The sequence below is a fragment of the Anomaloglossus baeobatrachus genome, chromosome 11, assembly GCF_048569485.1.
Source record: "Anomaloglossus baeobatrachus isolate aAnoBae1 chromosome 11, aAnoBae1.hap1, whole genome shotgun sequence".
Classification (NCBI taxonomy): Eukaryota; Metazoa; Chordata; class Amphibia; order Anura; family Aromobatidae; genus Anomaloglossus; species Anomaloglossus baeobatrachus.
Window position 1 is genome coordinate 37,497,187 of NC_134363.1, and position 21,003 is coordinate 37,518,189.

At 43.1% G+C, this 21,003-nt stretch overlaps 1 protein-coding gene across 1 annotated transcript in view; it reads left to right on the forward strand.

Annotated features, from left to right (window-relative positions):
* Window positions 1–16,329: 16,329 nt before the first annotated feature.
* The window catches only part of LOC142256461 (cell adhesion molecule CEACAM1-like), a 40,264-nt gene continuing 35,590 nt past the window's right edge, over window positions 16,330–21,003 (forward strand). Inside the window, exons 1-2 of the mRNA XM_075328154.1 lie at window positions 16,330–16,395; window positions 19,199–19,555. Of these exons, the coding sequence (XP_075184269.1) occupies window positions 16,374–16,395; window positions 19,199–19,555 (379 nt within the window). The 5' untranslated portion in view covers window positions 16,330–16,373. The remainder of the gene's footprint in view (window positions 16,396–19,198; window positions 19,556–21,003) is intronic.

The window sequence follows — 21,003 nt, forward strand, 5'->3', positions numbered from 1 at the left end:
ATCCTTATTAAAAGTAGTTTTGTCTTTTCTTTGTCTATTGGTAATAGTTTATTCCCATGTTATGCATATAGAAAAAGCCATAGCTTTGTAACAAGCTTTGGTCCAAAAATTATCCTTTTTTTGTGGAGTAGCAACCATTTTTGTGTTTGGAAGATAAATAACCAATGACTTCTCTTTTGTTAGCCATAAATAAAATACCTATTATTTTCATCTATTGGAAATAGTTTATCCACATACTGTGTATCCAGAAAAAGTCATAGCTTTATAACAACCTTTGATCCAAACATTATCCTTATAAAAAGTATTTTTCTCTTTTTTTATATATTGGTAATAGTTTATTCACATGTTGTGCATACAGAAAAAGCCATAGCTTTATAACAAGCTTTGGTCCAAAAATTATCTTTTTTTTGTGAAGTTACATCAGTTTTAGTGTTTGGAAGATAAAAAAAAAACAATTACTTGTCTTCTGTTAGCCATAAAAGAAATATTTATATCTTTTTGTTGATTAGCAATAGTTTATCCACATACTGGGTATCCAAAAGAAACCATAGGTTTGTAACAAGTTTTGGTCCAAAAATTATCCTTTTTTCTGGAGTAGCAACCGTTTTTGTGTTTGGAAGGTAAATAACTAATGACTTGTTTTCTGTTAGCCATAAAAAATATTTATCTTTTTTTTATGTCCATTGGTAATAGTTTGTCCACATACTATGTATTTCGAAAAAGATATAGCTTTATAATAAGCTTTGATCCAAAAACTATCCTTTTTTTGGGAAGAAGCAACAGTTTTAGTGTTTGGAAGGAAAAAAAGCTGTTGTCTTCTGTTAGCCATAAAAAAGTATCTCTTTTTTTTCTATTGGTAATAGTTTATTCCCATGCTGTGCATGCTGAAAAAGCCATAGCTTTGGTCCAAAAATGATCCTTTTTTGTGGAGTAGCAACCATTTTTGTGTTTGGAAGATAAATAACCAATGACTTATATATTTTTTTATGGCTAACAAAAGACATCTCTTTTTTGTCTATTGGTAATAGTTTTATCACATACTGTGTATCCAGAAAATATCATAGCTTTTTAACAAACTTTGATCCAAAAACTATCCTTAAAAAAATAGTTGTTTTTTTTTTTTTGTAATAGTTTATACACATGCTGTGTGTACAGAAAAAGCCATAGATTTCTATCAAGCTTTGATCCAAAAATTATCCTTTTTCTGGGGAGTAGCATCAGTTTGTGTTTGGCAGTTAAAAAACCAAAGCTTGTCTTCTGTTAGCCATAAAAAAATCTCTTTTTATCAATTAGTAATAGTTTATCAACATCCAGAAAAATCCATAGGTTTGTAACAAGCTTTGGTCCAAAAACTATCCTTTTTTGTGGAGTAGCAACAGTTTTTGTTTGGAAGGTATAAAAGCTCCTGCCTTCTGTTAGCAATAAAATATCTATTTATCTCTTTTTTTGTCTATTGGTAATAGTTTATTCACATGCTGTGTATCCAGATAAAAGCCAATGCTTTCTAACAAGCTTTGGTCCAAAAATTATCATTTTTTTTGTAGCATAGCAATAGTTCTAATGTTTAGAAGGTAAAAAAGCACTTTTCTTTTAGCCATAAAAAATTATCTCTTTTTTGTCTATTGATGATAGGTTATTCACTTGCTGTGCATCCAGAGAAAACCATAGCTTTGATCCAAAAACTAGCAATAGTTTTAGTGTTTAGAAGATAAAAAAGCCCTTGTCTGCTGTTAGCCATAAAAAATATTTATCTTTTTTTGTATATTGGTAATAGTTTATTCACATGCTGTGTATCCAGAAAAAAACATAGCTTTGTAACAAGCTTTTTTGTAGAGTAGCAACAATTGTAGTGTTTGGAAGGTAGAGAAGCAATGATTTGTTTGTGGTTAGCCATAAAATTGTATTTATCTCTTGTTCTGCATTAGTCATAGTTTGTGTTAATGTGATGCTAGACACTACGAGTAGTATGAATGGAAGGGTAGTCAGACAAGCCAGGATGTAACATATAAGATTCAGGGAGCAGACAGAGACGTGGTCAGGAAGAGGTCTGAGGTCAGAAGCCGGGAGGTAACATATAAGGTTCAGAGAGCAGACAGCGATGTGGTTAGGAAGAGGTCTGATGTGGTCAGAAGTCGGGAGGTAATGTATAAGGTTCAGGGAGAAAACAGAGATGTGGTCAGGAAGAGGTCCGAGGTCAGAAGCTGGAAGGTAACATATAAGGTTTAGAGAGCAGACAGAGATGGGATCAGGAAAAGGTCCAAGGTCAGAAGCCAGGAGATAACGTATAAGGTTCAGGGAGCAGACAGAGACGTGGTCAGGAAGATGTCTGAGGTCAGATTTGAGCGAGCAGACAGAGATGTGGTTAGGAAGAGGTCTGAGGTCAGAAGCCGGGAGGTAACATATAAGGTTTAGAGAGCAGACAGAGATGTGGTCAGGAAGAAGTCTGAGGTGTTCAGAAGCCAGGAGGTAATGTATAAGGTTCAGGGAAAAAACAGAGATGTGGTCAGGAAGAAGTCTGAGGTCAGAAACCGGGAGGTAACATATAAGGTTCAGGGAGCAGACAGAGATGTGGTCAGGAAGAGGTCCAAGGTCAGAAGCCAGGAGATATCGTATAAGGTTCAGGGAGCAGACAGGGACGTGGTCAGGAAGCGGTATTAGGTCAAAAGCCAGGAGGTAATGTATAAGGTTTAGGGAGCAGACAAACATAGTCAGGAAGAGGTCCGAGGTCAGAAGCTGTGAGATAATGTATAAGATTGAGGGAGCAAACAAAGATATGGTCAGGAAGAGGTCCGAGGTCAGAAGCCAAGATCAGAACACGTACACCAGACAGGAGCCAAGAGGACATTTAGCAAATAGGAAGTATGAATGACGAAGTTCAGACAGAGCAAGCCCAGTAAAGAATCAGAGCAATCACCAGGAACGAGGCGCATCTGTGAGGGCACCTCCCAAAACCAACGTGGAACCTAGTGTTGAAATACAACCTGAACAAAAGTGCACAGGACACATAGCAGAGCATTTTCAAATGCAAAATGCTCCGCACAGCGGAACTGCGACAGTTAGTGAATAAACAATGGGGAAATTCCAGGGCCAATTAAGATGTGTGGGTAAATACTAAACTGCATATAGTGAATTTGTATTATTTATTTCTACCTTTTTTTTTTTTAACTTTAGAGTTGACAATTTATGCATGTGAAGTTCCCATTGGACTTATACTTGGACTCACATTTGGTCTATTCTTTGGCCTCGTATTAATAATTATTGGAAGTTTCTACGTGTACAGGAAATGTTTGAGAAAGAGGAGAAATGGTAAGAAAAAAATAGTGACATGTATTTACTTAAAGAGGAAATAATTACCAAGAATAACTAGTCACCAGCAAAGTTTATGCTAATTATCCAAAATTTACATATTGCTTTGAGTCTATAGCTATGTAATAGTAATATCATTAAATCTCAAATTCCTTCTGTTTATTATGGACCTACATAAATGTGACTTGCAGCTATTCGGCATATGATTAGCTATGCAGATTCTTGTCATGTCACTGCATTGTTACTGTTTTGCTCCTAAAAATCTAACTTTTCATCTTTAATATTTTGTTAGTATTTGTAATTCCACCTTTGGTTTTCACCCCTCCTGAATCCTTCTGGGCTCTCTATCAGATTCTAGCACGTCTTGACAAAAATCTGATCCTAGGTCTCTTCTACATGTTCCCAATGTTGGTGTATACGGGTCACGGGTCGGGTCACTTAGCAATGTATACAGCTTTTCCTTCACCTCCACCCACAAGTGTTGGATTGGGTTGAGGTCTGGGGACTGTGGGGACAATCCAGCACCTCTACTTCATTGTCATTGAACCATTTCTTCTCCAATTTCGTCGTATGCTTCAGGTCATTGTCCTGCTGGAGCATTGTTGTCCTTTTCATACCCATAGAATTCAAGTGTATGTGTAGTGCCCCTGAGGCTTCAGTCGCCACAGGATACTGCATCTCCCTTAAGATGTAGTACTCATCCCGAGTAAGGAGAGGTTAATCGCTGGTGATTCTCACATTCACAAACCACAAACAGTTAGGTGCCTTCCCACTGGGGGGATGGCCTGGGGTAGATAGGGGGGTGGCCATCATGAAACATGGGACTTTCCTGGTCACTGGGACAACCATCTGGGGGGCGGTCACTACTTGGGGAAAAGGGAAGGAGCATCTCTACAAATAGTCAGTTAGTCCCGGGCACAGCTTGGGGTGGGGCACACACTGGGACCTCGGTCAAATCTTCTTTTACCTCACACTTCTGGGAGTACCATAGGACCCATGGCTTGGAGCATCCAGCTTAGCCCGGGTTCTTCACAGCTACATGGGATACACAATGGTCTGTGGAGAGTGCCGGAAAAACCCACCCCCCATTCCCCATTCGAACTACACCAGAATTGGAGGGACCCTGACCAGAAAGGACTCACAGTGGGAACACCAGCCGTGACCTCGAATTGCTCGGGATCGGCTGGGGCCCATCACGGCGGTGACCGGCATCTTCCGGGTAAAAGCAGGACGGTGAGTAAAGAGACCTTGAACCCGCAGAGACTGTGTCCGCCTGTCCTTGCCGGCGCCAGCGCCATTACTACTCCCCTCATCATCCTCCGCAGGGCCCGCTCCACCTGTGGGGAGAAGAAACATCTTAGCTGCTACTACCTTCCACCCCGGAGGACAGCGACAGCAGCGGCGGCTGATTCCCTGGCCGCATACCACAGGTGGCATCCAAAAACAATCCCTCACCATCATCACCCCAAACCCCTTCTTTTATTTTACACCTCTGGGCCACGAAACTGGGTAAAGGCCACCCGTGACATCACCAGACCCGACATCACCCAGCCCGGCGACAAGTAAAGTTAATCCCTTGCCCCGTGGGTGCTACATAGGAAGTAACTCGTCTTGTAGGATACTCACATATAGCTCAGCATTGAGACCACCATCCATCTTGGTCAAGTGTTCAATGACTTCAGCTATGAAACACAGTCATATCATCAGGCTTCCTCCACCAAACTTGACAGGTTCTTAAATTTCTTGATCCATTTCCCTCTTTCACTTGTTTCTTCCAGACCTTTTTCCCCCCATCAGAGCCATCTATTGGCTTTCATCTCATCACTTCAAATCATCCGTTTCCAATCTTCTTCTCTCCACTTTTCATAAATTTTGCAAGCTCGAGTCAACACTTTTTATGATGATAGAAAAGTCGAGGCTTCTTCACCTTTTTTCGGGCCACCATTCCAGACTTGTGCAACGTGCGTCGCTTGGTGCTTGCATGTACGTCTGTGATCTCACTATTTTTATTATTTTATTATTTCTTTATTTTTATTCTTGCTTTTTAATCTTGTATTCTTCTAACTATCATGGCCTCACATAATGCAGTTTGGCATTTTTCTTGGCCGAGAGACCACTATCGATGAGCGGGATGATGCTATTTCTCTTTTCTTGGGAAATCTTCTACATGGCTGCTCCTCGATTTGAACCAGTGACCTTTCACTTGGGAATTAACCTAATAACACACTGAGCTACTATGGAATGTGAGAACAGGAAGATAAAGGAGCAAAACAGTAACAATGCAGTGACATGACAAGAATCTGCATAACTAATCATATACTAAATAGTTGAAAGTGAAATCTATGTATGAGATATCCAAGATGATTATCTATAAGATGAAGGCTGTCTCATGCTCCGAGCTGTAGTGGGTGGTGAGATATAGAGCCTAAATGTCAGAAGGTCAAAACATTGTTACCCTTTTGCTTGCCAGTATATATATATTTATAAGAAGTGACAGGTACTCTTTAAAGTGAGTCTCCATCTTTTAATCCTGCATTTAGAGTGATTCATAATGATAAATAGTCGCTTAAAGCATGGTCTGGTATTATTATGGTCTCTTCATATTGTATATTTTCTTCTATCTCCAGAGACATCAGAGAATCAAGAGGCTCACATTAATGTGTATGAAAATGTGAAGATGGGTGACAAGTGCACAAAAACACAATTACATGAAAATATCTACTCAAAATCCATCCTGTTTCCTTAAAAATAAATTAAAGTTTAAGAATAACTCTTGAAAGGGAACCTGCCTCCAGATTTTGGCCTTCTAAACTAAAATTAGAACCTTAAGCAGTGCCTGTGCTGCATTCCATGAAGGTGCATGTTACCCCCTGACCCCCACTGTAGAGCCCAAAAATACCTTTATTAAATTTCACACCCTGTATGTATATTGTCCCGTCCGGTCCGATGGGCGTCCTAATCTGCACCTCCTGTCCCTCCTCCTGTGCTGATTGACGTGGATGATGCCTCGGAAGCCATCCATTTAGGTGGGCAAAATCTCCTTGGTCTTGGTCTCATTCACAGGTCACAGGTAATGGGTCTTGCAACCGGATACACATAGCTAAAAACACCCAAGAATGGCTAAGAGGAAAACATAACTGGAGCAGTTTGCTCTTGAGGAGCAGCCAAAATACCTGTCGAGAGGCGCAGAAGTCTCATTAACAGATACAGGAATCGTGTGATTGCAGTGATTGGCTCAAAAGTTTGTGCAACAAAATATTAAGTTAAGGGGGAGGAGGAGGGAGGAGGGGGAGGCGGATGAGGAGAAGGAGGAAGAGGAGGAGGAGAAGGAGGAAGAGGAGGAGAAGGAGGAAGAGGAGGAGGAGAAGGAGGAAGAGGAGGAGAAGAAGGAGGAAGAGGAAAATGAGGAGAAGGAGCAGAAGAAGGAAGAGGAGAAGGAGGAGGAAGAGGAGAAGGAGGAGGAGGAGGAGCAGGAGGAGGAGGAGGAGAAGGAAGAGGAGAAGGAGGAGAAGGAGGAGGAAGAGGAGAAGGAGCAGGAGGATGAGGAGGAGAAGGAAGAGGAGAAGGAGGAGGAGGAGGAGGAAGAGGAGGAGGAAGAGGAGGAGCAGGAGGAGGAGCAGGAGGAGGAGGAGGAGAAGAAGAAGGAGGAGGAGAAGGAGGAAGACGAGGAGGAGGAGAAGGAGGAAGAGGAAAATGAGGAGGAGGAGGAGAAGGAAGAGGAGGAGGAGAAGGAAGAGGAGAAGGAGAAGGAGAAAGAGGAGAAGGAGGAGGAGGAGCAGAAGGAGGAAGAGGAGGAGAAGGAAGAGGAGAAGGAGGAGGAGGAGGAGGAGGAGGAAGAGGAGCAGGAGGAGGAGGAGGAGCAGGAAGAGGAGGAGCAGGAAGAGGAGGAGCAGGAAGAGGAGGAGGAGGAGGAAGAGGAGCAGGAGGAGGAAGAAGAGGAGAAGGAGGAGGAGGAAGAGGAGAAAGAGGAGGAGGAAGAGCAGGAGGAGGAGGAGGAGGAGGAGAAGGAAAAGGGTGTCATCATTTCTGTCCAGGAATATTTCATGAGGTTTATTTTTTTAAAAATTCTGTGGAAGCAGAAAAGCAGCAATGTCTGACTTTCATTTGTTCATTTTCATAGATTTTTTATTTATAATTACTTTTGTCAGATTCAAGTTATTTCTATGACCATTGTGGCTTTTTCTTTCATTAAACGAGGGGAACCAACAATTTTTTTTTTTTAAATTTTTTTTCTGTTTTTGCTCACCATTTTTCCAATCCAGATTTTTTTTATACACAGTATATAGGAAAAGCATGGAGGCAAGGGAGGGTTAGTACAAAAAGGCTGCGCAGTAGTTGAAAAAATTAAGATAACCAGAATTGTAATGAACATGAATATATGCCAATATCTTATATGTAGTGGCCGACCCCAAATCTTTGCTGCAGTTTATAATATTTGCAGCAGTATATACTGTGTAGCAAGTGTTTCAAAGTTCATTATGTGATTCATGTATAAGTGTATATGCAACCACAATATCAACCAATATTGCGCTTACCTATGGTAGCGTGTGTCCCAATATGCACCATGCAACATGTCCCAATAACACGTTTTGCATAGGCTTCTTCAGGGGTCTCCCCAGTTTATATCCCTAGAGAGTGATCGGTATTCCACAAATGGTACAATATATTTTTGTCCTCCATATAGGTAATCTCCATAGGAATTCAATTTTCAGCAGATTTGCTTATCCTTAAAGGGATCCTGTCATCATAAATTTAGCTTGAAACCTAAACGTCTCCCCCTCTGCAGCTCCTGGGCTGCATTGTAGCAATGTTCCTGTTGTTTATGTGACCCCTTTCTGACCAAAATAAAGACTTTATAAAGTGGTACCTTTTTGTATTCAGATCGTGATAATGGTACACGGAGGCGGGCTCTCTGCTGTCCGTTAGTCTGCCTCCTGACGCTTTAGGCCGTCCCCCATCGCTCCATTTCATATCTCAGGACGCCGCCCACTGCGCCCGAGGTGCTGCGCATGCGAGGACCGCTGGTCACGTGTGCGCAGGCACGAGGTTATGGGCGGTGCTGAGATTGCATCGCAAGTGCCCGCCCATCATCTCGTGGCCACGCTCTCCGCTCTGCCACCAGCGTTCTGCGCAAGCGCTGGCCAGATGACCAGATGTCACCTCTTTCCCATCTTACCCTGCAGCAGGAAATAGATGGGAGGAGCGGAGCAGGACACCACCGGACACCACCGCAGAACGCTGGAGGCAGAGGGGAAAGGGCGGGCACGCGATGATGGGCGGGCACTTGCAATGCAATCACAGTGCCACCCATAATCTCGTGCCTGCAACACACGTGACCAGCGGTCCTCGCGTGCGCGGCACCTCAGGCGCAGTGGGCGGCGTCCTGAAGTATGGAATGGAGCGATGGGGGACGGCCTAAAGCGACAGGAGGCAGACTAACGGCCACCAGAGAGCCCGCCCCAGTGTACCATTATCAAGATTTCAATACAAAAAGGTACCACTTTATAAAGTCTTTATTTTGGTCAGAAAGGGGGCACAAGAACAACAGGAACATTGCTAGAATGCAGCCCAGGAGCTGCAGAGGGGGAAACGTTTAGGTTTCAAGCTAAATTTATGATAACAGGTTCCCTTTAATCCTGACAACTATTGATCGGTGACAAAAAAGATACTGAGTCCGAGGGTCTAACACATTTCAGAACAGACGTGAACAACTGACTGATTTCAATTTAAAAAATTGCAGCAATTATCAATTATTTTGTATTTCCTATAACCAATTATTAAACCTCCATAAAGTAGGGTAATACTTCCTCATTTTTATAAAAATGTACTGCTTTCCCCACTTCCATTTTTTGGTGTAAACTGTACTGTTAAATTTACCAACTGCAGTAATGTGCAAAGAATTAGTTGTAAAATGTAAGACTTCCTCTTCCATTTTTCTTGAGTCACTTTTTTGGAGTGTGCGTTACCCTTGTAGTGTTCTAAATCCCATAAAAACATACAGTATTTTTCTTTTTATAAGACGCACCTAATTATAAGAGGCACCCCAAATTTAGAGATAAAAAAGGTAAAAAAAATAAATAAATAATGGGGTCCGTCTTATACTCCGGTGTTGCCTTACCGGAGGGGGGGGCAGCAGCGGTGGTGGAGAGGGGTCACGAGTGGTAGCAGCATCTAGTCAGTTATGGCAGTGGCAGGTAAGTCATGGCAGTAGCGGTGGCGGGTCAGTGGTGGCAGTAGCGGTGGCGGGTCAGTGGTGGCAGTAGCGGCGGCGGGTCAGTGGTGGTAGTAGCGGCAGGTCAGTGGTGGCAGAGGCGGTGGTGGGTCAGTGGTGGCAGCGGCAGCGGTAGGTCAGTGGTGGCAGTGGCAGGTCAGTGGTGGCAGCGGCAGCGGTAGGTCAGTGGTGGAAGTGGCAGGTCAGTGGTGGCAGCAGCGACAGGTTAGTGGTGGAGCAGGCCGGTGCGGTGAGTGTCCCAGTCTGTCCACAGTCCTGGCTTCAAATGATGGTGCCCAGAGTGGCGCATGTGCAGATGGAGCTCTCATCAAAGAGCTCCATCTGTGCACGCGCTGACTCCCAGCACCATCATTTGAAGCCGGGACCGTGGACAGACTTGGACACTCGCAGCACAACCACCACAGTCTGCACAGCTACCCACCCGCCCACCCACACAGAGAGGCAGCCGACCACCAGAACAAAGAGGCAGCCATCTGCCGGCATCAGGCACCCAGACGCTTGTACACACTGACAGGCACCCGGCAGCCCGGACACAGAGCTGCACAGACAGGCCCCCCCCCCCCCCGGTAAGCTATATTCAGATTTTAAGACACACCTTCATTTTCCTCGCAAATTTTTGGGAGGAAAAGTGCGTCTTATAATACCAAAAATACGGTATATGTTGCCAATTCTCCAAACCATATAGCAATCTGAGTTATCAACCGTCCACAAATTCCATGACAGTCCATAAAAATAGTGCACTTTTTTGCCCTGTACATAAAAAATACGGAGACATCTTTGATTTTCTTTGAGGCTGAAGAAACGCATAAATTATATTGACTTTAACTATTATCATTTTACAGTGACTGTAGATGATGTCTTCATTTCAGAATTAATGTCACGCTAGGGAGGGGAGAAAAAAGGGAAACTCTGTTTCTAGGGAAGGGAAATATGGTGACCCCCTGATAAAACCTACTGCTGGCCCCTGGATCCCCTGAAGTTCCTAGATAGGTTCCATACCTATGTGCCGATCAGGATACCTAGGCCCTGGCTGACCCTTAAATAGGCCCTAGGAAGTGACTGGATGGGATGAGCACTAGTCAACCCCACTAAGTCCAAAAGTACACACAGGGAAAACAATTAGGAAAATTCAAATGGACAACTTATCTCCAGGATGACTTTGGGAGAAGGACAACAACATACAACAATGTGTCTCCACAGGTGATTCCAAGCCGACATCTGGAGAGCATAGGAGTAAAACTCTATCACCGGCAACAAACCAAGGGGACATACAGGTATATAAAGACACAGGGAGTGGGGATGAGGATTTGCAGCTGAACTGCCAAGATATCTGGTAGGTCCTAAAAGGAAAGAGTTAGGGCGGCGTCACACGGGACGCTATATCGGGCGATCGCACCCGCCCCCGTGGTTTGTGCATCACGGGCAAGTCGTTTACCCCCGTCACATGGACTTACCTCCCGAACGACCTCGCTGTGGGTGGCGAACATCCTCTTCCTGAAGGGGGAGGGACGTTCGGCGTCACAGCGACGTCACACAGCGGCTGGCCAATAGAAGCGGAGGGGCGGAGATGAACGGGACGTAACATCCCGCCCACCTCCTTACTTCCTCATTACCGGTGGGACGAAGGTAAGCTGTGTTAGTTGTTCCCGGGGTGTCACATGGAGCGATGTATGCTGCTTTGGGAACGACGAACAACCGGCGCACAGAAAAAGGAACGACATTATGAAAATGAGCGACGTGTCAACGAGCAACAATAAGGTGAGTATTTTTGCTCGTTCACAGTCGTTCGTAGCTGTCACACGCTACGATATGTCAAACGATGCCGGATGTGTGTCACGGAATCCATGACCCCAACGACATATCGCCCGATATATCGTAGCGTGTGACGCCGCCCTTAAGCTTAAACATACATGTAACTCAATACATACCAGAGAAGAAAGAATGAAATATTAAGGAGTAATTTATGCAGCCAAACACAGTGACCTACGGCAGGCGGACGCCACATGGTTGTCTGTCAACCGTGACACACCTGTGACAATTATGGGCCGTATACATGGATCACTTAAAATCATAGCAACTTATTATTGTTTTCCAATGTGTCCGTAACAATATCGTCTGTCCGTGATTTTTTTTTATAACAATTACTGAAACAAATAGTCAAAGTTTCCAACACTGGCAGTAATGCCACAAATCTTGGGCCCTTTCCTGGTAAATATGTTCCCTGTTTTTACGCTGTCATATCACGTCTATGATTCACACTCAGATTGACTGGCGGAATGTATAGTAGTGGAGGGACCCAGCTGCAATGCATTTTAGCTGAGAGTATATCGTCGGGTACAGATCCAGCTGAAATAGGCAAACTTCAGTAATTTAGAATTTATTCTGTAATCAGTGCCATCAGTATGTTTTAAAACAATAAGGTTGCAAGGGTCTTGAGACAGCTAACTGGTTTTACACATCATGAGATGTTTCTTGTGTGGCACCTTGGTAATGAAACACCAACACCATCAGTTGAACCAGCTGATATTATTTTTCACTAATTGTTTTTTAATTACTGATATATGTCAGCTGGTGTTATGACTTTCCATGGCTTGTTGCAATCTTCGTTCTGCATGTCTTCAATACTTTTTCCCTGTCTCACTTCTCAATATTACACATAACCTAATATATGGACATCTATGGTTTGATATACTGTATTTTCCTGTTTGGTTTGAATGTATATATATATATATATATATATATATATATATATATATATATATATATATACTGACATCTATTGAGAAATTAATGTCAATGGCATCTTTTGAAATACATATTCTTAAAAATGTTGTGGCAAGTTCTATACTTTTTTTACCTGCTGTGTGTATGTATATAGTCTCCTCTCAAAAAACTAAGCCTTGTCCTCCTCCCCAGAATGCTCATCTCCTGTGAGTTTTGCGCTCTTTCGGCTTTCACAGGAAAGTGAGTCATGGCAGCATTAGAGGCCATCAGTTGACCCTGCGCTACCAAGGCGCCCCATGATCACGTCACAGGGCTGCTAATGGTGGCGGGGAACACCGCGATCCCTAATGCTGCCATTTAAATCACGCTATTAGTATTTGACAGAGCATTCTAAGAGGTTAACAGGCGTGGGTGGATCGGAGAGCCATCTGTGCCTGTTAGACACATCGATGCTGATCAGATCAGCAGAGATAAGTGGGGATTACAACAAGCTCACTGCCGGAGCCCGATGTGATTGGAGGAAGATGACCAAGGACGTCCCAGTATGTCCTTGGTCGGTAACGGGGTTAAAAGGGGAAAATTCGAAGTAAAAAACGCAAATGCGTTTAAAATGTATTTCCTCAACAGACACACATCGAAAACACATGTAACCTGCACAAGACTGTATCAATAAAGTTGTAGCAAAGCCAAATACCAGAAGCAACCAAAAACAAAGCAGCTCTATTGAAATCATGATGCATCAAAAAGAGACAAAAAGCAGTGTGCATGTAAAAGAATCGCACACATAAATGCAACTAAAAAAATGCAAACGACCTAATTAAAACAAGAGGTGCAGAAATGGTGCTGAAATTCTGGAACATCAAAACTCACAAAAGGCTCATCGTGGGCACGCAGCGTAAAAGACAGAACATGTATTGCTGGTGTAGACACAAAGTAGACGAAAATTTGGCACACGTGAATGTAATATTTGTCACATTCCAGAAATAAAAAAAAAACAAATAAAGTAACACAAATTACAAAAGAAAAGTAGAGTAAAAGAAATATTAAGTAACCCTTTTGGTCTCCAAGGAGGTTTGTGCCAGTTGTATTTTTTGGAAAAATGCTGACAATTATGTGATGATTTTTCTAGCATTTTTCTAGCCAACACAGAGGCGGATTCTAAAGATGTGCCGATATCGGTATGCTATAAGTGTCCCACATAGTAATATTTTTAAGGGGTGCTCAATAAGACCCTAAAGAAGTGTTGTTTTTGGAGCATTATTCATGGTATGGAATGTTCCTTGTCTTCTCAAGGTTTGTGGAATCTTATCTGTGTCCCCAAAAGAGTCTTTGTCCTTGACTTAAGATGGTTGGCTTGTTGAGCAATTAACCAAAAATGTACCGTTATGAGAAGATGCTACTTTGCCGCCCCTGTGGAAGCAGTCGAGCTGCTCGGATCTGGGTTCGCTGTGGCTTGAGGGTCTCCGGACACGGGGGTCGTGCGGCCTCTCAAATGAAAGGGGGTAGTTACAGGGGAATTGATATGTAGTTAATGACGCCACCCGTGGTGTACGGTAATTTGGGGAGAACCGCCACTGCCGTTGGGAGTACCCGGGGTGATTAAGTGGGGTATCAAGGTGCCATAGCCCTCCACGGGTAGGGGAATGACCCGGGATTCAGTGTAGGGGGGTGCCATGAGGTGCAAGGTTCACTCTCGTACTCACTCGGCCCATAAGCAGACACTGACAACTGGGTAAACCAAGTCTCTGGGTACCGCTGATGCTGAGGCAAGCTCGTCCTGGTCCCGTTCCCAATAGTGTTGCCTGGTGATCCGTGAACTGCCTCCTGGCACTTAGTTTGACTTCAACTTCGTGGCCCAGTAGTATGGAACTAGCCGGGCCCCGCTCTCTACTATGGCTAAGTATGGGAGCTTGCTTCCAGGGCTCAAGCTTGGGATTTTCTGGAAAGTTTTGGATTGGAAAGTCGTATCCCCCTCGTTGCGCTAATGCCCCGATTCTGGAGCAGGTGGGAACAGATCATAAAGGATCCATTCTCAGGTGAATTGTCGGGTTGCCTGAAGCTACTCCCCGACCTAGGGTCCGGGTACCCCGTCGTGCCTTTGGTCCTGGATCGGCAACAGTGCTAGGCTGCCGGCTGTCCTCCTCGACAAGTCCAGACACCTCGCCACAATTACCTGCAACCGGGGGTCCGACTCCTCTAGGCCCAGACCGCCGTCTGCAACCTAGACAGTTCCTTCAGGAGCCACCGCTCCCGACTTCCTTTGAGATCCTCACAGCTCGAGGGCTACTTCCCAACCACTCTCTGACCGACTCACTACACACCTCACCTCCCCTCCCTGACCCCTCAGGTGGGCGACTCTATTCCACTCAAGCCGTCTACTGGTGTGTCTGGTGGGTGTAGTGCAGGGTGTATCTAGGATTTGATTTGCTGTTGAAGGCAACACCATTTAGATAGGGACCCAGAACCAAGAGGGAGGCGGAATACTGCACTGAAGGGCAGCTTGTGCAGTACCCTGTGACGACCTGATAGTCCAGGGGCGTTACTGTGATGGCCTGATAGTCCAGGGGCGTCACACTACTAAGTGTTGTACTTATTCAACAACCTAAACTCAGGGCATATTAGTGCAGAACTCTAACCAATAATGTGATGAGTAGGAAGAAGCCTACATTGTAGACGGCATTACTGTTGTGGTACGTGAAGATGGTGTCCATGGTGGTTGGTCCATGTTCCTTCTAGGTACAAACGTTTAGTCCATGGGCTTCCTGATGAGCCAACCTACTTACGAGCTATATTCTACAAAATACATACACGTCCTGTCACACGGTGTCTGGCTCAAAAATCACTGAGTGTTAGGACTACTTCTGATGCTATTCACACAGAAGAATAGGACACTCCACTCAATACTGGTTTTGAGATGAACAGACAGGCTTAGGTATCGACCAGCAGTGCTCTTGTTAGTAATCGGGCTTGCAGGAGTTAATTTTTGCTATCCTGGGGATTGCTGCTTGAGTTACATGTTGCAGGAGACCTATCATGGTCACCTCCGCCCTTTTAAGATGGTGGAGCCTGTTCTCCTATGCCGATTATAGCTTTTAGAGACTCTGGTGTTTGTGCTTTGTTATCCTGTTGCTGGCAAACATCTGTGTTTGGTGTTTTGTGGAAATACTCTTGTTGTCTGATTATTTCCTCCTTTTCTTTAGTTTCCTCCTGATCATGTATTTTCTATACCTCTGTGAGTAGTTGCTGTGAGTTTGAGTTTTGTTTTTTCTCCATCTATTTGTGTGAGATTAATTACTCCTGTCCTGGCCCTCTCCTGAATGGAGGGTGGGGGGCCACTAGACAAGGGTTGTTTAGAAGCTAGGGCAAGGAAGGCGGCCCAAACATCACCACCGTAAGGAGTATCTTTGGGAACGTATTTCCCTTGCCTGAAGGCCAGTTTAGGCTCCCCTGCTCCTAATGATCCAATCACACCCTGTGACACTTCCATATGAAAAGAATTTTATTTATACAACCCATCCTTGACCAGAACATTTTTCATTTTTCTGCGTTTGTTTTTTTTTTCAACCCTTCTTCCAAGAGCCATAACTCTTTTCCTTTCTATCAAGTCAGAAAAAGTGTTGAAAAAACAATCCCTGGCAATTCTGCTACCTTGGGATTTTTTTGGGTTTTGCTGCATTCATTGTGCAATAAAAATGGTTCCCAGGTCCATACAATTACAATGATATCAAACTTATATAGTTTTTTAATATTTTGAAAAATGGCTAAAAAAAAATCACAACTTTGGTAAAAAAATTGGTTTGTGTTGCTTTTTTTCGAGATCGTTAAACTTTTTTATTTTTCAGTTGATGGACCTGTATGACTTGGACTTGATATTTTGGGGTAAATACATATTTTTATTGCATTTTTTGTCGGAGGTGCAGCAACCAAAAATGAGGAAGTGATTGACTTCAGCCAAGACACTTTATGAAGCAGACCATTTGAAGGGTTAACACAAGTGAGATATTTCTTCACTGGATTTACACAATAGTTTGCTGTGGCTTGTCAGTCACATGCAAGTTCCTTATTCTTCATTAGATCTCCAGAAGAGTCAACCAGCAATCCATTTTATGCAATGAGGAGATTTGCATTGACAGGTAAGATTCATATTCACAGAATGCCACATTTATAAGGAAGTGATAATAAGCAAGTGACTCTTCTGCCAATAGCTCGTTATCCTTGCTAATAAAAATATGGTGTTCTGTCTACGTGACTGCGTATGCTGATACTGTTTGTGATAGTACAACGGGTGCAAGGTCTTGGTGACTATATATACACTTCAGATTATTCTATTACTATTTCTAAGATCTTTGTATCTTCTCAGTGAATAAAAACATTCACTATGTATACATTGAGGATGAAAAAAATTAAAGGGAAGGTGCCATCAAAAAAAAAAAAAAAAAAACTAAAAAAATTAAAGTATTCATGTTTTAATGTTTTCTTTAAGTATTATGATTTGTTTTTAATTGAGCAAAATATAAAAAATAATTAAAAGGTTTGATATGTTCCACTTTTAAACACTAGGAGGAGCAGCTGTGTACAAGTAACTCACATTACAACTGCAGTAAAAGTGGGCGGAATCTGCTCTCCTGTGTGTGATGTCACCTCCCCCTCCCCTTCTGGGTGTTTGCAAAAGCATAAGGGAGGATGAAGTTTAGGATCACAGTGTGGAGCCATTTTGTTGGTGACTGCAAAGTGATCCCGAACTGTGGAAAGTGTCCCCGAGGCCAGCTGGCATAGTGCTCCACTGTATAATGGTCCCCACTGTATACTGTGCCCCATATATTCTGCCACAATACTACTGTGCCCCATAATACTGTGCCCCCATAATATTGTTACCTTCTTAATACTGTGAAACCATAGAAAAGAGCTGCAAATTCAGCATCCACTTAATTAAAAAATTGGCTTTAAAGGGAACCTGTCACCAGTTTTTTGGCCTATAAGCTGCGGCCACCACCACCAGGCTCTTATATACAGCATTCTAACATGCTGTATATAAGAGCCCAGGCCGCAGTGTAGAACATAAAAAACACTTTATAATACTCACCTAAACCGGTCACTGCACTGGATGTGGGTCAAATGGGTGTCTTCGTCCTCCGGTGCCGGCGCCGCTTCTTTTGGCCATCTTTGTTGTCCTCCTTCTGAAGCCACGGTGCATGATGCGTCCGACGTCATACATACATACCTACACACACATACATGTGTGTGTATGTATGTATGTATATGTGTGTGTGTATGTATGTGTGTATGTATGTGTATGTATGTGTGTATGTGTATGTATGTGTGTGTGTGTGTGTGTGTGTATGTATGTATGTGTGTGTGTATGTATGTGTGTCAGTGTGTGTGTGTATGTGTATGTGTATGTATGTATGTATGTATGTGTGTGTGTGTGTGTGTGTGTGTGTGTGTGTGTGTGTGTGTGTGTGTGTGTGTGCATGTCCACTAAAGGATCCTCACTGTTATATTTAAAATAATGAAATTTTGCAAAGACACCTCATTTGGCTCTGGGAACATTATAGACTATGTTTTGAGGGGAAAATTTAACCTCGCGCTTTTCAGTTATTCCCCAGAAAACCTGCTTACATTAAAGTCTATGGAGCTGGGAGCTACAGGTCATAAATAGGAGCTGTGATTGGTTGCTATAGGCAACGAAGGACATTCTTAGTATAAGAAGCTTAAGTGTCTGGTAATATGATATCGGTGGAGAGAGGGATAGAGAGACAGACAGAAACAGACAAAGAGAGACAGAGACAGACAGACAGAGAGAGAGAGACAGAGAGAAACAGAGAGTGACAGAGACAGAAAGTGAGAAAGACATAGAGACAGACAGAGAGAGATGGATAGAGAGAGACAGAGAGACATAGTGAGTCAGAGAGGGAAATAACGAGACAGATAGATAAATAGAGAAAGACAGAAAGACATACAGAGAGAGAGAGAAACAGAAAGACAGACAAAGAGAGCGAGAGGTAGACAGGGAGCGAGACAGACAGAGACAAACAGAGAGAGAGAGGCAGACAGGGAGAGAGACAGAGAGAGACAGACAGAGAGACAAAGAGAGAGAGATACAGTAAGAGACAGAGAGATAGAGAGAGACAGAGAGAGGCAGAAAGGAAACAGACAGAGAAAGACAGAGAGAGAAACATAGAGAAAGAGACAGAGACACAGACAGAGACAGAGAGATAGGGAGAGACAGGGAGAGACAGACAGAGAAAGACAAAGAGACAGAGATAGAGAGAGACAGAGACAGGTAGAGAGATAGAGAGAGGCAGAGAGAGGCAGACAAGGAGAGAGACAGAGAGACAGAGACAGACAGACAGAGAAAGAGACAGAGAAAGACAAAGAGACAGACAGAGAGACAGACACAGAGACAGACAGATAGAGAGAGACAAAGAGACAGAGAGGAAGACAGAGAGACAGAGAAACAGAGAGAAAAACATAGAGAAGGAGACAGAGAGGGAGACAGAGCGCAAAAGTGAGAGAGTGGGGGTACACAATTATTATCCTGAGCAATGCCGGGTACTACAGCTAGTAAAGTATAAAGCTAAAATTCCAGTGCAAATTTCCAGATCAGAAATAAATCTGTCCTGGCCATCACTCCCCCTCCGATGCCGCAGGAAATAGCCACCATGGCAATTAAAATCTGAGATAGAGGTTCTCTCTGTACGCCTATTGGCACACTTGCAATGTTAGCATGAGAGATAATGACTAAAAGCATCGCAATATGAGTATTCAAGTCCAGTTATGGTGTAATAATAAATCAACCATTCCCTAATGATGGTAAAGGATCAATATCCTTGGGAGTGATCTACTTGAAAGCAAACATGATGGTTTATGTGTTTTTTGAAAGGTTTAAAATTCCTACAAAAAATATAAAGAAACTGATGAACTTTTCTCTTTTAGTTCTCCTCGTCCTCACGATGGATGTGACAGATGGACAGATCAGGATCCAGCCGATCCCTCAGTATCCGGTTATTAATGAATCTGTCACCCTGAGCATTATTGGGATTACTGGCCATCTTGAGGCCGTCCTCTGGTATAAAGGATCAAATAAAAATTTGTCAAATCACATCCTGACATATGCTCCTGACATTAGTCCCCCATTGTTTCCTGGAAGTCTCTACAATGATCGGATCTCAGTTTCAGATAACGGATCATTACACATCAGAGATCTACGTACCACAGATGAAGAGCTTTATATAGCACAGATACAGACGGTGACATCAGCAGAGGATATAAATGTGATCCTGACCGTCTATGGTGAGCATCACTTTTTTTCTACCTCTCCATATGTTACAATTTCATTCTGTATATGATCTACACACATGGTCGGTTCCCCTCGTTTAATGAAAGAACAACGCACAATGGTCCCAGAAATAACTTGAATCTGACAAAAGTAATAAAAAATAAAAAAATCTATGAAAATGAACAAATGACAGTCAGACATTGCTGCTTTTCTGCTTCCACAGAATTTTTTTCAAAAATAAAACTCAGGAAACAGGCCTGGACAGAAATGATCGAACTCCTGAAAATAATGTGACAAAAAACAAAAAGAGACATGTTAATCAAGGTGTGTCCACTAATTATCATCATAGGTATCTACAGTCTTGTAATCAGTCAGTGGGCCTGTATATAGGGCTACAGATACTCACTGCGCTGTTTGGTGACATGGTCTGTACCACACTCAACATGGACCACAGGAAGCGAAGGAAAGAGTTGTCTCAGGAGATTAGAAGGAAAATTTTAGACAAGTATGTTAAAGGTAAAGGTTATAAGACCATCTCTAAGCAGATTGATGTTCTTGTGACTAAAGTTTCACATATTATTCAGAAATGTAAGATCCATGGGACTGTATCTAACCTCCCTGGAAGTGGTCGCAGGAGGGAAAATGATGTCAAATCAAAGAGACGGATAATACGAATGGTAAAACAATAGCCCAGAAAAACTTCTAAAGAGACTAAAGGTGAACTTCAAGCTCAAGGATCATCAGTGTCAGATCGCACCATCCATTGTTGTTTGAGCCAAAGTGGACTTCATGGGAGACAACCAAGGAGGACACCATTGCTGAAAAAAAAATACATAAGAAAGTCAGACTGGAATTTGCCAAACTACATGTTGACAAGCCACAAAGCTTTTGGGACAATATCCTATGGACAGATGAGACAAAACTGTAACTTTTTGGCAAGGCACGTCAGCTCTATGTTCACAGATGAAAAAATGAAGCATATCAAGAAAAGAACACTGTCCCTACTGTGAAACATGGAGGAGGCTCAGTTATGTTCTGGGGCTGCTTTGATGCACCTGGTAGAGGGTGTCTTGAATCTGTGCAGGGTACAATGAAATCTCAAGATTATCAAGAGATTCTAGAGAGAAATGTGCTGCCATTGTCAGAAAGCTTGGTCTCAGTCACAGTTCATGGGTCTTGCAACAGGATAATGACCCAAAACACACAGCTAAAAACACCCAAGAATGGCCAAGAGGAAAACATTGGACTATCCTGAAGTGGCCTTCTATGAGCCCCGACCTAAATCCTATTGAGCATATTTGGAAAGAGTTGAAACATGGCGTCTGGAAAAGGCGGCCTTCAAACACGAGACAACTGGAGCAGTTTCCTGTTGAGGAGCGGCCAAACTACCTGTCGAGAGGCACAGAAGTCTCATTGACAGTTACAAGAATCGTGTGATTGCAGTGATTGCCTCAAAAGATTG